Here is a 15,967-nt window from a genome sequence, read left to right as displayed (position 1 = left end):
AATCAATACTTGTGTTAGATGAAAGAGATGCTAAGTGTTCATAATCTTTTTTTAAAATTTAATTAATTAATTAATTAATTAATTTATTTATTTATTGGCTGCATTGGGTCTTTGTTGCTGCACTTGAGCTTTCTCTAGTTGTGGCGAGGGGGCGCTACTCTTCGTTGCAGTGTGCGGGCTTCTCATTGCAGTGGCTTCTCTTGTTGTGGAGCACGGGCTCTAGGTGCACGGGCTTCAGTAGGTGTGGCACGTGGGCTCTAGAGCTCGGGCTCAGTAGTTGTGGTGCACGGGCTTAGTCGCTCCGCGGCATGTGGGATCTTCCTGGACCAGGGCTTGAACCCGTGTCCCCTGCACTGGCAGGCAGATTCTCAACCACTGCGCCATCAGGGAAGCCCTCATCATCTTTTTAGATATTATTTGATACATATTCATAACATTGTATGTTGGTAGTAAGGTATAATGCACCCCTGTGAATCCTGGTTCAACACATGTGTTTCTCTCCTACCCTAGCCTCTTGCTTCTCTCCAACCAAAGTAACCATTTTGGATTTTGTGTTTATCATCCCATCCATTTTAAATATAGTTTTATTATCCATGCATGTATGCTTAAAATATATTGTCCATTTTTCTGGTTTTTGAGCGCCTATAAAAATAGTAAACTGTATGCAGTCTTCTGGGGTTTGTTTGGTTTTTTCCAACATTACGTTAAAAACATTCATTCATGTTGCCAGGCAAGCTTAAGTTCATTGCTGCTATAAATGTTCACTGTGTGAATACTCCACAATTTATCTAGTCTCTTGCTGCTGGACTTCTGGATCTCAATTGGTTTGTGGGTTTCCAGTGTTTTCCTATACAAACATTGCTCAATGAACATGATTGTGCATGCCTTTGGGTGGACATTTGCAAGTGTTTTTTCTTTTTTTTTTTTTGGCCACGCTGCGTGGCTTGCAGGATCCTAGTTCCCTGACCAGGGATTGAACCCGGGCCACAGCAGTGAAAGCACCAAGTCTTAACCACTGGACCGTAAGGGAATTCCCTGCAACTGTTTAAGTGCATATCTGGAAGTGGGACTGCTAGATCATAGGGTACAGTGATACTCAGCTATGTGAAATATTCCGTTTTCCAACCCACATCCACTGCAATGACCTTTACTGAGGATAAAATTCTCACTGTGGTTTTAATTTGAATATTCCTCCTTAACTGATGAGAGTAAGTTTCTTTACTTAAATGGCATTGATGTCTCCTCTTTGGTGAAATGTCTGTTCACATCTTTTTCTTATTGAAATTGTAGGAGTCCTTTTTTATATTTTACATACTTATCATTAGTCAGCTATATATATTCAAAATATCATCTTCCAGCTTGTGGGTTGTCTTTTCTTTAATGTTTTCTTTTGATGAACAGAAGTTCACAAGTTTAATATGGTAAAATTTATCAATCTTTTCACTTAAATAAAAAAATTTAGGTGTTATTTAAGATCTCTTTCCCTCCCCCAAACTCAGAAAGATACTCCTCTACAGTTTTATATAATAGTTTAAATTTTTGCTAAATCCTTAATCTACCTAGACATGAGTTTTGTATTTCCTGTGAAGTAAGAATCTAATTTTATGTTTGCCATATGGCTGAGCACCAGTCAATAAATTGACCTCCTTTTCCCTAATCTGTGATCTCTGGCACCACCTCTTTAGACATATATCATTGTTCTTTATGTAGATGGATCTGTCTCTGGGCTCCCTATTTTATTCATTGGTTAATTTGTCTATCCCTGTATCAATACAAACTTATGATTGATTACTACATATTTACAATAAATCTTGCTATCCGGAAAGGAAAGAAATCTTTCCCCTTTTTATTCTTCTTTAAACATGTCTTGATTTTGCTTTATTACCTTCCTTATAAATTTTAGAATTAGTTGCCAAGTTCCATGAAATAACCTACTGAGATTTTTTTATTGGAACTGCATTGAATCTATAGATCAATTAGGGGGAAAGTGATGCTGTCATGATTTTCAGTCCTCCTATCCCTGAATGAACTATCTTTTCATTTATATAGGCATTCTTTAATATCAACAAAGTTTTATAATTTTTCCCATACAGAACTTGCATACCTTCTGTTAGATTTATTCCAAGTACATTATAATTTTGTTGCTACTAAAAAAATGGTATCTTTTAAAATCATGTATTTCTCTCAGTACTTGTTATTTAATGAATAAATATAACTAAATTTTTTATATTGATCCCATAGCTTACTGCTAGGCTTTCTGAAGATTTTAATAGCCTATAGACTCTTTATATCATTGACTATTCCATTTCTTCCTTTCGAATAGTTATAAATTTCTTTTTCTTTCTTTACTGCACTGTATAGGACTTCTAATATATTCTGTAATAGATGTGATACAGGGGGTCATACTTGTTTTGTTCCTGAATTTAAATGGAATTCCTCTAGTGTTTTCCCATTAAAAAATGATGTTTGCTATTATTTTTGATAAATAACCTATTAGGTTAAGGAACTTCACTTATATTCCTAGTTTGCTAAGAGTTATTTTTTTCTTATCAAGAATAGGTGTTGAATTTTATTAAGTGCTTTCTCTGAATCTTCAAGGTGATTGTGTTTTTCTTTTTTAATCTAGCAAGGTGGTGACTTACATTTATATATTTCTTTTATAACTTTACTGAATATTTAAAAAATTATTTTGACAATAACTCCAAATAACTTTCTTTCTTATATCTACATATATTTCTATCTTATATCAACATTGCCTTAAGAAAGCAGATTTATAGATAGAAATCACTGAAATGTCATGTTAATACAAACTTCAGTTCAAATGAAGAAACACCTTCTCTCAGCCAGCATGGAAGCTCATATCCAGAGTCCACGGCTGACTAAAACTTTGGAGAAAAACTCAAAGCATGTAATCTCCTGAGAATCTGCAGAAATTCTACAAATTTTTGGTGGTAGAACACATGCCACGCAGGACATATACAAACTCCTGGCAATTCCACTAGCAGTTCCTAGGCTGGTGCCCTGGCCACTACCAGTAAGCTTTTATGGAATTGAAGAGTTAAATTCCAATTTAAGATCCTAGAGGCATCTAGGCATAAAACTATAGTAGGCCTCTCCTGCCATTAATTGCCATTCTAATTCTGATTTTGTTAGGTATAGTAAAGAGTGAAACGCTTTTAGCTTTTATATCCATTCATTAAAAAAAAATTAATTCCCATTAAAGGTTCGATGTCATCATTGTTTTTGTTATTGTTTCAATTTCTAATATCTTCCAGGTATGCTATTAGGTACTGGTAAAAATCTGATTAATTATAGCACCATCATCACTCCCAAAGTAAAGGTCAAACATATCCGCATGGCTTACAGAGCCCTCAAAGATCTGCTCCTACCAACATCAACACCTCCGTTCCCATCATTTGCCCTCTGGAGTGCATCCTGTCCTCTAGCCACACTAGCAGTTCTCTAAGACTATGTGGTTATGGTTATGCCTCCAAGATTTTGATGTGCTGCATCTTCTGCCTAAAATAGCCTTCCTTCTGCTTAGTGAATTTCTATTTACCCTCTTGTAACTCTGCATCAAACGGCACCTTCTTATTATAACAGTTATGTCAGTGCTGGCTAAGTTTGAGTTTCCATTCCAGTGCTTCAACCCCTGAACTGTAAGACATGGCAGGGCACAGCTACTCTTCATCTTTCTACCACCGACACCTATCATAATGTTCAGCACATGGTAGGGGCTCAAAAGACGTCTCCTTAATGACTGAATGAACATGAAAACTGAAATTAAAATTTGGAGAAAATAAGTGTTTTAAGTTTTTGTTCATTTTCTTAAATAGAATTCACAGTAATTTATTTCTTTTAAGTACCTTTTAATTTTTTTCACTAATTTAGATGGCGCTTTTTAACATAAAAGCTGAAACAAAAAACTCTGTAGATGAACAGAAAGGAATGGTACATTTCCAAATGTTATCTAGTGTGTTTTCATGCATAGAATACTGAAAACCACTGCCATGTAATTTTAATTACAACATTTGAAACTCAAATTACAAAAAACCAAGAATATAATTTTGCTCTTTCTAAGTAAATTACCTCAATGACTGTTGGTTTCCCCACATTTTCAGCTGTTGGAGACCCATATAGGACTCCATCACTGTATGGTGTCCTTTGGATATATCGAAGCCATCCAGGCCGGTCTGGGTAACCCATTAAATTTGTGTTAAATGTTATGGGATCATTACTAATCTCCCCTAGGTAAGAAACACAGAAGTAAGATATAAGACAGTTATTTTCACATGTTGCTTTGATTGTTTCAATAAAAATATGTCTGTCTAAAATTTTTTTTCTTAACATTTGTAGCAAATTAAATACACACCAAAAAAAAATCCATCTGGGAATTTGGATTAGGGCCTCATGTAAGAAAAAAATCCTTTTGGTTGTTTAGTTAGTCTAGAAATCTGATTCAACAAAGAAAGCATATTCATACAATTTGGGGGTAAATTTCCTTTTCCTTTTTGGGGGAGGAGGTCACATAGCAGTGGAAAAGTTCTACCAATGAGACAACTATCTTTCAGGAAAATCCCCTAATCATGTTGATGTATTCATTCTTCTGAGAAACCTTCCTTTCATGAAACTCTGAACACTATCAAACTCATCTTAAGGGATATCTCAAAATTATAAAAGCGTCATCAAAACAAAAATTATGTAATTTAAAAACAATGGAGGATGAGTTGAAAAAATCCAAGTCCAAATCCAAAAGAACTGCAATAACATGACATTTATTAATAATAAACAATAATAATGGTGTCATTTTATTAGCATGTGCCTGGCCTCTACAGGCACTATTTCATCTGATTTTCAAACATACCAATGAAAGTAGTACTCTTATTAGCCCTAATTTTATTGATGAAATATGTAATTTTCCATGTTAATTCTTCATGGCCATACTAAGTGGTGAAACTAGAATTTAATCCTGGCTGACTCCAGAAACTATGCTCTTAACTATGTTTTTTTCTCCAATGTTGAAGCTGCTGCTCACAAGGTTTAGCTATATAGTTTTGCAAAAATAGAATGCCCCTCATGAGAAAACATTTTTTAAGTAATTGATGAAAAGACTGCCTTGTTTCTTGAATGCTGGTGAGAACATGCTTAACTGTATTTTATGAGTGTTTTCAAGTATGCTATTCATCATATAATCCACAAAAATAATATTTATATTAATTCTAATGCTATAATTTTCAGAAATTCATTTTTATTTGTTACTTAAGTAAGAGTCATAATAACAATGTATTTTCTCTTGCTATTCTTTCTGTATCTTCGTTAATTTGATGGCATTTGTGACAATCCAACATAACATAATTTAAACCAATAGTAAATTAAATAGGACTTCATAACTGGTATTACTTTGAAGAAAAATTAATCTCCATTATATGATTATGAAGTTATATAAAATTATCTCATATTGTAAAAGTTTTTTTGAGAACTCTTTCTTAATACCATATTTCATTCTCTTCTACAACATATGTACAGTTTTCCAAAACTCAATGTACTATGTAAGACTCTAAGTCTTAATGTGGAAAACTGTAATTGTACATCTATAATTATTTCTCTGAGAATAGAGGTAGGTCATTTGTCAGAAGCACAAAACTCAAGACTAGGAAATCAGAAATACGCTTTCTTTAAATTTCAAAAAAGGAATTATTTCCTTCGGTAATTAAATTTCTAATCTTAAAATGGGAAATATTCTATAACAATCAATTTATCACATATCCAGACCATGTCAAATAATGTCAGTAACATCTGATCATGTATCATCTAGATTATGCACATCGAACAAAAAGAAAAATTTAGTAAATTAACCACTTTTTTTCCCACCAGAACATACCAGGTTTTGGGTAAGGTGGAAATTCCCCCTTAAAATACTCTCTTTCCAAAACATGAACAAAGAGGACACCTGCAGATGGGTAGACATTCCGATCAGAGTGCACCTTGGAGAAAATAGTGTACACTGAAAACAAAGAGGGAAGATAAGAGACAGAAAGACAAATAATGAGCTCTGCTTTTGAAAATTCACTTACACTGTAAAGAAGGGTTTCACTATGTAGAAATTTCTGAGAAAACTGAAGCAACATGCAAGATTGTTAAGAAGTTTGTTTTAAAGGGGAGTGGTTTTAGGACAAAACATGGGACAACTCTCAACTTGCTGTGTTTATAGACTTTTCAAATATTATGTAAGCAGAATTAGGCACATTTAATATTTTAAATTATTATTAAATAATAAAGACATCCATGAAATCTCTTTTGTAATTTTTGTGGAGATTATTACCAACAAAATACATCATGAGAACTGACCAGCTATATAATTGCTACAGTATATTTTTTCTTTTTCCTTTTTTCAAAGCAAAGTATAAAGAGTCATTTTTAAATGGTAACAATCTCCACCGTATTAACTGTTTGCCAGACAGAGCATATCGGACTACATAATACCATTGATATATGTAAGGTGACTTTCATATATATTGATACTTATAAAAATGCATTGGATACTCTTTCTTTGAGTATTATTCCCCCCCTATCTTTCCTGGAAGTGATTTATTCCACTTTACCTGATCTCGACATTTAATAATTTACACATACAATCTAGTCTATTATGCTACCTCCTAAATAAGCAATAACAATTACATAATAAAATTCAGCGCAAATCATTTCTTTAAGTGAAATGGGGCAGATTTCATGATTTACTGGTTACTTACAATACATGATGTGAGTACATTAAAATGACCAAATTGGTTTGATTAGTTTCAACTTATCGTCTTTTCCTCTGATATCATCATCTCCACCAACACATTACTGCCATTACCCTTGTCACCTCTACAATCTCTTTTGGTTTTCTATCTTCCTGTTTGGCTACTGGCTGCAATTTTTAAACAAATAAACCGTATCAGGCAAGTTCTTTCTCTTAGTCACTGATGGATTTGTAAATGTAGTAATTAACCTTAAGAACCCAAGGCTGCTCACTCCCGGGCTCACAACTAACTAAAAGCCCTTGGATGGCAAAATCACTGACAGTGAATTTTTCAGCATAAAAATAGGAACTCCCACAAAAATGTTTCTTTATCTGTGAAAACTTGCCCCTACAGTTCTGTGGATGGCTGCCAAAAATGGGGAACTGAACTAAAATATTTGGCTTGTAGCTTCATGTATCCATAGCTTTACTACTAAAAACACAACTTCAAAGGCTGTGGTAACGGAGGGAAGGAAGCGGCAAGTTAGGTTTAAACTAGGTACATAGGGAGACTCATTCTTTCCTGACTTGTTTTGTACTAGCACTGGTAAGCATTCCCATGGCATTTAGAGTACCCATTCTCTCTCTATCCAAGAGAAATTTACTCACCTGTGAAAATGGTCCCGTTCCAAAAAAACAAGAATATGTGAATCACAGAAAAATAGTGAGGATGAGAATTAGAGATTTTTCACCAGCTGGATTCCATGGCATCCGCTGAATGCTAGGTGCTGTGGAGAATGTGAAGATGAAGGAGACCCAGTCCCTGCCTTTCATGAGCTCACCATCTGGTTTGGGAGGACAACACCCCCCTAACTAGGTATGACCCCAGAGAGAAAAACTGCTCTGGCAAGACCTGGAAAGATGGTGAAGAGCAATGGAAGCTGGAAAGACCTGGGAAAGGTTATATAAGAAGTAGAATTCAATATGGCTTTTAAAGTACTAGCAAGATTCTGATACTCAGAGATGGGCAATTTCAGCGGTGAAATGTGCAAGATACAAAAGTGGGATACTGCGGGGCCCTTTCAAGAAAGGGAATTAAGCCAGTAATGCTAGATCCTGGTGGGGGGTAGGAAAACTGGGAAGATGAGTCAAATTATGGAGAGCTGTGAACTCCTGGTGAGAAGTTACTTCATTCTATACGGAAAGGTGTTTAAATTCTAGATCACAATCTTCCATCCAAGGCACAGGAATGTTTTGCATAATTCAAAGGAATCTCTTTGGAGCTTATCCAATTTATTCTTTCTAGAGATTAAAAACACCTTGAAGTCCAGCACTGAACTTTATTTACCTTTGTTATTTTCTCGGCACCTAGAAGGTGTCTGGCATATGTGAATAATTTTATAAATGGATGAATACATTCTAATACAAAGCACTGTAGAGGGAAACACAGTTCTTATGTTTGTGGACTAAATATATATAATACTTACTTCATTTTCAGTTTTGTAACTTAAATTAATTCTCATATGTGTGTAGCAGTTTATGGGTTACCATCTTCCATTTACATTATAAACTACTAACAGTCTCCCGTAGCTTTTGCTGCCATAAGGTGGTAAAAGCTAGCTTATAAATCAAAAAGAAAGGTTGTTCATATTAATAATATTGAAATGATTCTATTTTCTATATGGCCCATGGTAGGGCCTAAAATAGAACCATAAGAGGGTACTTGTCACTGCTTATTACCTCACTTCAAGGACTAGCGTAGAACATCTCACTTTCTGCTTTCATAAACAAACAAACAAACAAAAAAATTTCTACAATCTACAGAGCCAAACCACAATCTACCATGGCCCTCCTGGGTTTTAAGATGACATGCACATTTCTTTATTCATGTGTACAACTGCCTTTCTGCAATCTGCTGAACTGCATACTTGCTGGTCAGTTACCTTGGCAACTCTGCAGTAAAGCCTGCTTCACTGTAAGTATAGTATGCCATTCACTTTGAGAAAAACATGATACAGATGTATGACACAGTCATCATCTAGAAATGGAAGATGACTAAGCCACTATGTTTTGTTTGTGAAAATAATACTTCCTTTCTGTAGCATCAGTTTAAATTATGGGGACCCATACAACATTTTAGAGAAGTGCCCTTTACCTTACCTTTCCCATTTGTTACTTGCAAAACAAATAGCTCTTCAACAGAGGCTATTTGGGCAGTATTTACACCTAGCTTCCTTTCAAAAGCAACAAGTAACACAGAGAATTCAGTTATGGGCTCTTGTTCTAAACATGAGCGATATAAACAATACTGATAGGGTTTGCACTAACACCAAAAAAGGCTGTTACTTAACAGTGGACACATGTTGCACTCACATATGTCTAGGTAGTACTCACAAACAGTAAGCTTGAAGCATATTGTTTTCCCTAAAAGAAAGTCTTGAAAACGAAATTGAAACACTTGAAGAATCTCTGAAATACACATTGCTAAAAAAAAAATCTCTGAACAGTCTCTGAAATATACAAGCAAACAGCAACATGCTAATCAAGCTGAGGTCACAAGGTCTGGCTGCTCTGTGTATTGCATGGCTCTCCAGTCCTCTAGGGCTGCAAATCCATTCTCTGCAAACACATGCCACTGGATACAAATGAAACTGGAAACTAGTCTGTGGCTAAATCCGTGCAAATCCATCACCATTAATGGACAAAACAATTAAACCAAAAGTCCAACCCACGGGGGGTCAAAAACATCACCTTCAAACCTCAAGGGTAGCTAGATTTGCAAAGATTAAAAACTGAAGACAGGTAGTCATAAATAACGGAATTTTTTAAAGGAAAAATTACATATCTGAGTTGAGAAGAGCAAAAGGATATGTGGGCAAGTGGCCGGGGTTATATTTCACCCTCCCTAAATGCAGGTCCAATATTCCTTGTTAACATGCTACCAAAATCTTTCTATAAAACTGTTCCCTGTATGTTTTAGTCATAAGGCATAGAAACTACAAACCATTTTCGACAATGTATCTTATGGGACAGCACAGAGCCAAGAACCAAGTAACAGAAGGTGATGGCGGTAGCAATAAAGTGGGACCTCATGCTAGCTAAATAGCATCCTGTCTTCCTTTATTAATAGTCCATTTGAAATTCTCTCCCTATGGGAGCAACACTGAGATGAAAATATGAGGGTGCACATTTGTGTGCTTATTTACAATTACTTAAAAACAAAAGCAAATCTGGATGTGTTTAGTAAACATCAAATTTTGAAAGGGTTGTGGTGGTGCACTGCTAACGAATCTAGAGCATAACACTCCACAATTATCACGATGATTTTTTTAACGGCATATGCATGTGCACAGGCACATACAAAGTCCGGAGAACACCTCCCAGCCCTTTTTCTGCATCAAGAACAGGGACATGACTATAAAGATAAACTGGCTGCTGAGTGTGACACCCTACAAGTCTCAGCTAGATTTAAGTCTTAAAGTCTCCTCTCCTCTGAAGTCATAAAGGATTGTCAGTATTCATGTCAAGGTGATCTCTCTCTCTCTCTCATAGATGCTTTATCAACAAATTAATCACTTTAAAATGTCCACTTACATCATCATTTTCTAATTTTTGCGGTTTGAGAGAATACAGTAAAATCTCAGTTTAGCAGGAACCCCAACGAAGGAAACATTTTAGAGAGCTGAGTTTTCTAAAGTACTCGGCGGTCGATCCTTCTTCATTATGGCATAAGATCATCATTGGCGCATCAATTATTGCACTCCCCTCTATAATACAATCATGCCCTTATGGACTGTTTGGTTGCCTTGTCATTCCAGTACACTAGCGGGTCACCGTCTGCTAATGCTTTTTAAGGCTGTGTGTTTTATAGATTTTCTGTTTCCTCATCTGTAGACACGTTGTCAGCTGTCACTTCTCATTGCTATCCATATGTTTCCTGTAACAGCTCCTCTATCCCTTCTAATTTGCTGCTATTAATCTGCTGCAGGTTTAGAAACCAGGCTACCAAGTGAGGTGGGATTGCGTGTTAAAGTAAGAGCAAATTTGTACTGTTTTAACGCACGCAGGGCTCTGTTAGGTGTGAAAAACAGGAGCCTGCGTTTGCTGCATCTATTTTGGCTACCCAGAGACCCTTTTGTGGTGTATTTCCTGACTCTTAGTTGACACAGTATACTTCTGAAAAGATGATCGTACTATAATTGGGAGACAGCCATTACTTGAGGAGGTGGCAACATAAACTCTATGTATTAAATGTATTCAGAAATAAATAAGTGTACCACAGAAAGTCTTAATTCAACCCATATGTTATGTAAACAAACTGTCAAATCAAAAGGAGGGGATTTAATGTGCTGTATAAAATAATTTCTTACATATTCGATGTGTGGGAAATATACTGCATAATTTAAACAGAGATCTATTGATTAAGTGATCTATTACCCTTAGCAATAGCTAAATCAGCCTAAGAACATAACACACTAAAATAAGTAATTTATTAATAAGAAACTGAAGCCTATTTCCAAAAGCATTTCAATTTTGTTAATTTGCCTCTCGTGTTCAGAGAGTTTTAAGACGTAAGCTACTCATTGGGAAACATGACAAGGGTGCTTTAACTGAGTGCAAATTAGTTAAATAAGACAGTGCATATTTTCCAACTGTTCATAGTATTGCCTTAATAGTAAGTATTATTTGAAAAAAAATTTGGATAAGAATGATGAAGAAGACTTTTAAATATGTTTAAAATACAAAGATAATACTGAATAGCCACTTATCTGGTACAGCTTTTAAGATAAACTTTTGCCTAAGCAACTAGGTATCCCAATTCCTCAAAATCCTATTTACAGAAGAGACACCACGTCCCTGCTAAAGAACTGGAATATTATTAAAAAGAAAGTTACACAAAAAATACAATTGCTGAAAACTTATTTTACTATATGATCATCTCTGATAATTAGAAACTGTAAGTACGGACAGAAAAAAATAAGACTTGCCTTCTCTTTTATAGTTTTAATAGCTAAAAGCTCTTTATGAGGCTCAGAGCCCCTGTATACACAGCACTCCAAGAAGCTGCTACCAATTAATGGGAATTGATTATAAGAGATGAATTCCATTTGATATCTCTGCACCAAGAGAACTCATTTCAGGGTTTTCAGAGCTTGATATATTTATGGTTTCCTTCCTAATTTATTTTTCAATGTGTTATTTCTATAGTCTAATTGAAATTTAATTACTAAACCAGATAATGTCTGTAGAAAAGTAGTTTGAAAGGCATCAATATGCAGCCAGGTACACAACCTGTTTTGGTTTTGTTTTTTTTTTTCCTCTTTAAAATTTACCTTGTGTTTTATCAATCCAGCTTTATAAATCTTGGCTTAGAATCAAAAGCTTTTCTCGGCAGTCTGCCCTTCACCCCTTAAGTTCACTCAACATCAAAGTACTGAAGGCCATTCATTGGGCAGTGGTCAGCTATTGTTTTATTTCAGTCACGGATAGTCCACACCTGGGCTCTAGAGCTCATCATGGGGAAGGCATTAAATTGCCTTTTAAAACTTCACTCCTCTAAGAGATAGGACCACTTTTCTCTACATGAGGTAGAAAAGAAACCACTACTTGGATCTTTTTCTACAAGAAGCAGAAAGGTTACTTTGTGAGATTCCCCTCCCCTCAACCAAAGCCACTTACTAAAACCATTTTTCTATACTAGAGTTAAATATCTTGATTTTTCCATAGAATGATCATGTGTTTGTTTTGTTTTGTTGTTTTTTTCTTAAATGTCGGCTGGAAAGTGGTTGCAAACCATTTTTAATTGGTAATCAATAAACTTGGTCTCATAGAACACTGCAATTGAAAGGGGCTTTAGATGCCATCCTGTCAGGGCGTGCCAAATAACTTTCTCTACTAAGAGACAAATCATTGCATTACTTCCTGCTTGGATATGGCCTCAGCATTCTACTCAATCCAGGATTCCTGACAGATAACATCAATCGGAGTTTGCATGCAAAGAACCAAGTTCAGTCCTTCATCTTATAGTTAACAAAATTGAACCCAGAGAGGCTGAATGACAGGTTCAAGCTTACAGGACTAGTAAGAGGAAGAGCCAGGACTTGAACCCAGGGTAGTTAACGTATTTTGTTGATTTGCTAACATGAGGTAATACATTTGGTGGCTGTCCATTACATTATTACAACCCACTTAAGTAAACTCATTACTCTCTGTGTAAGATATTTTAATAATGCAGAACTATAATGATAGGATTTAAATTAGAGGAGGAAACCAGGAAGGGAGAAGCTAAAGAATGAGTTCAAGAGAAACTGAGGAAATAAGAGAATGCGATAATCTGAACTGGTTACCTCAAGATGTATTGATCATTTCGATTTTGAGAACTACAGTTATGGCTCAGGTTCCAAGGAGAAAATCAGTTTGAGGTCCAGAGGGAGCATGAAGTTTGAAAAAGGAAGAGATGGAGATTCTAGAGAATGCTATGGTAAAGGCCTTGGAATAGTACATTTCACTAAGAAGAGCACCATAGTAGATGACTCAGCTGAGCTTGACAGCCGGTTAGAGAGTACCTTTATGTAAAATCAAATAGGAATGGAGGGACACGCTTAAAGAGGACAGAAATTCTAGGGATCAATATTAAAAAGAAGAAACTGAAGAAAAGGGAAAGACTGCAATTTAGTGCAAAATAGTGTGAAGTGCAGAGGAAGGGTCTTTACTGATCTCGTGTGAGGCAGCAGGAATCAGGGCAGGTCCCAAATCCCTGGGAGATGACAGAAGTAAATTGCAGATGGCAATACTGAGGGCCATCTGGGGCCATAACTGGTAAGATTAGAAAACAGGAAGGGGCTTCCCTGGTGGTGCCGTGGTTAAGAATCCGCCTGCCAATGCAGGGGACACGGGTTCGATCCCTGGTCCGGGAAGATACCACATGCCACGGAGCAACTAAGCCCGTGCGCCGCAACTACTGAGCCTGCGCTCTAGAGCCCGCGAGCCACAACTACTGAGGCTGTGTGCCACAGCTACTGAAGCCCATGTGCCTAGAGCCGGGGCTCAGCAACAAGAGCAGCCACCACAATGAGAAGCCCGCGCACTGCAATGAAGAGTAGCCCCCGCTCGCCGCAACTAGAGAGAGCCCGTGCGCAGCAACGAAGACCCAATGCAACCAAAAATAAATAAAATAAAATAAAAAGAAAACAGGAATAGTGGATGTGCCGAAGAAGCCAAAGGCCCTCAGCCTGATTAAGGAGCAGCCCAGATAAGGTAGTTGGGGGTGATTCCCTTGAAGGAAACAGAGAAAATCCTTTGAGAATATCTAAGGAGGGTGTGGGGAAAGGACTGTGGGACGATACGCTTAGATCCTAGAACAAGTGAGTCTAGTGCTTTTGAAAACGACTATTTGTTAACTTTTCATGAGAGTTTACTGTTATAAAACTCTGTTTTCTTTTCGATATTAGAGATGAAAATTCCTTAAAAATGCAAAGGTGTTTGTGGGTTTGTTTCAAAGACAGCAGAGTAGAAAAGATGCTGGGAGCCTTGGTCCTACTGTGAAACAGATCTGGGAGTAGAAGATTCTAGCTGAGGAATAATTTGATGCTAGCTGGAAAAAAGTCAAGTGACCCGCAACTCAGAAATGTAAGAAGAAAATGAGGTAAGCCAGGAATCACTCCTACAAGATACCTAGAAAGTTTTATATGGCAGTAAGGCCATTTTATCACATAAAATTACTGCTCTTTTCAAAATATTTTAAAATTGTTGTTTTTTTTAATAGATATTCTGGTTACCCCAAAGTTATGGAAACTAGGCTACTGTTCTGCTAATGTTCTGTTCATGACCACATATAGCCAAAATTGTGTGTGTGTGGGGGGAGGGGTGAGGGTACAGTTAAGAGGGATTATAAAGACAAATAATCCAGAAATATTAAGTGAAAGCTCATATTGATAATTGATATTTTTAAAACAACTAATCTTTTGGTTATTAAGTAAGTCTTTTTCTCCCTGATAAAATGCATTATTTCAAAGGTCCTGACACATTGCTAACGAACACATTAAAGATAGGGAAGAAAAATTTAGAAGGACAATCAATCATTCAAGGGTCAGGCCATCTTTTCAATAGAAAACAAATGCCATCTAATTAGTTAATAGCAAACATACCAATTTGGTTTTGCAACAAAAATCATTCAAAAAATCACCCACAACTAGCCAAAATATTTTATGACCATTTTTCTAAGGTTATGTAAATACTGTTTTTAAACGATTTACGTTAAATGTACTTCTTAATGTTTTTCAATGTTATAAGTAAATTGTTATAATAACCACACTGGGACAATTTTCATAAGTGGCAAGCTAGTGACTGGATAAGGGGCAACAATAGGTTAAAAACAAGAATTATTTTTGGTTAAAAAAAAGGGAAAACTACAGCAAAGGAAAAAAACTTGGAGAATAATGGATTACGAACACAGAGGATCAGAACTTTTAGAAGATTAGGAAAACAAAATTTGATTTTTTTCAGATTGACTTATCAAAAAAAAAAAAATCCACACATGACTAAAAAAGCAAAAGGACTATTGGAAGCGGACATTTAATTGACTCCCCAAAAGGGATTCAGATTTACAACCTAAACTCACCATCTTTCTTCCCAGCAGTCATTTTTCTGCTGATAATAAAACTGTTGGCCTGTTTGGTCTTCCAGTTAACTGTTCCATTTATGCCATCAGCACAGCTTAATAAAAAAGCTTTTCAGAATAAAACAAATGCACAAAAAATGAAATTAATGTCAAATTAAAATGACTATCACAAATCACCTACTACAATATTAACTGGTATCAGATTCCTTCCAGCCCCAGCGAGCTGTTTAATTCCATTCAATAAATATTTGTTGCATGTCAATACAAGGAATATATGGGGATACAAAGTAAAGACACAGTTCCTGCCCTCCAAGGAGCTTACAATCTATAGGGATTGATAATTCATGTACCAAAATATATATGTAATATATAATATAGTGTATATGTATAGCAATTACACATATACACACAGTGGTAGAAAGCATAGCTGCTACAATAACACTGAGAGGGGAAGCAATTTTCCCTGGCTAGGAATGTTGTGATAAGTTTAAAACGTCTTTTAAATTTACAGTTGAGTTTTGGAAACATTACACTGGCAGCAATGAACAGAATCAGGGTTAGTGGATACTAAATAGGGGGATATCTCTGGAGTGTAGATTAGCAGTCAGCCCATAATCAGGGGTTGA

The 15,967-nt window shown here is 36.0% G+C and overlaps 1 protein-coding gene across 5 annotated transcripts in view; it reads right to left on the bottom strand.

The window, feature by feature from the left end:
• The window catches only part of SGCE (sarcoglycan epsilon), a 114,177-nt gene that overhangs the window by 35,033 nt on the left and 63,177 nt on the right, over positions 1-15,967 (bottom strand). For 2 of the 5 annotated variants that reach the window (XM_061198558.1, XM_061198555.1), the window contains 3 exons: positions 15,342-15,449; positions 5,882-6,004; positions 4,090-4,247 (listed from right to left, as the gene is read on the bottom strand). In XM_061198558.1, the coding sequence (XP_061054541.1) occupies positions 4,090-4,247; positions 5,882-6,004; positions 15,342-15,363 (303 nt within the window). In that variant the 5' untranslated portion in view covers positions 15,364-15,449. The remainder of the gene's footprint in view (positions 1-4,089; positions 4,248-5,881; positions 6,005-15,341; positions 15,450-15,967) is intronic. The other 3 variants (XM_061198559.1, XM_061198556.1, XM_061198557.1) reach the window with 2 other exon arrangements.

The sequence above is a fragment of the Eubalaena glacialis genome, chromosome 8 (assembly GCF_028564815.1).
Source record: "Eubalaena glacialis isolate mEubGla1 chromosome 8, mEubGla1.1.hap2.+ XY, whole genome shotgun sequence".
In the NCBI taxonomy this organism is placed as follows: Eukaryota; Metazoa; Chordata; class Mammalia; order Artiodactyla; family Balaenidae; genus Eubalaena; species Eubalaena glacialis.
Note: the sequence above shows the minus strand (reverse complement) of the source record. Positions and strands in the feature narration are given on the sequence as shown.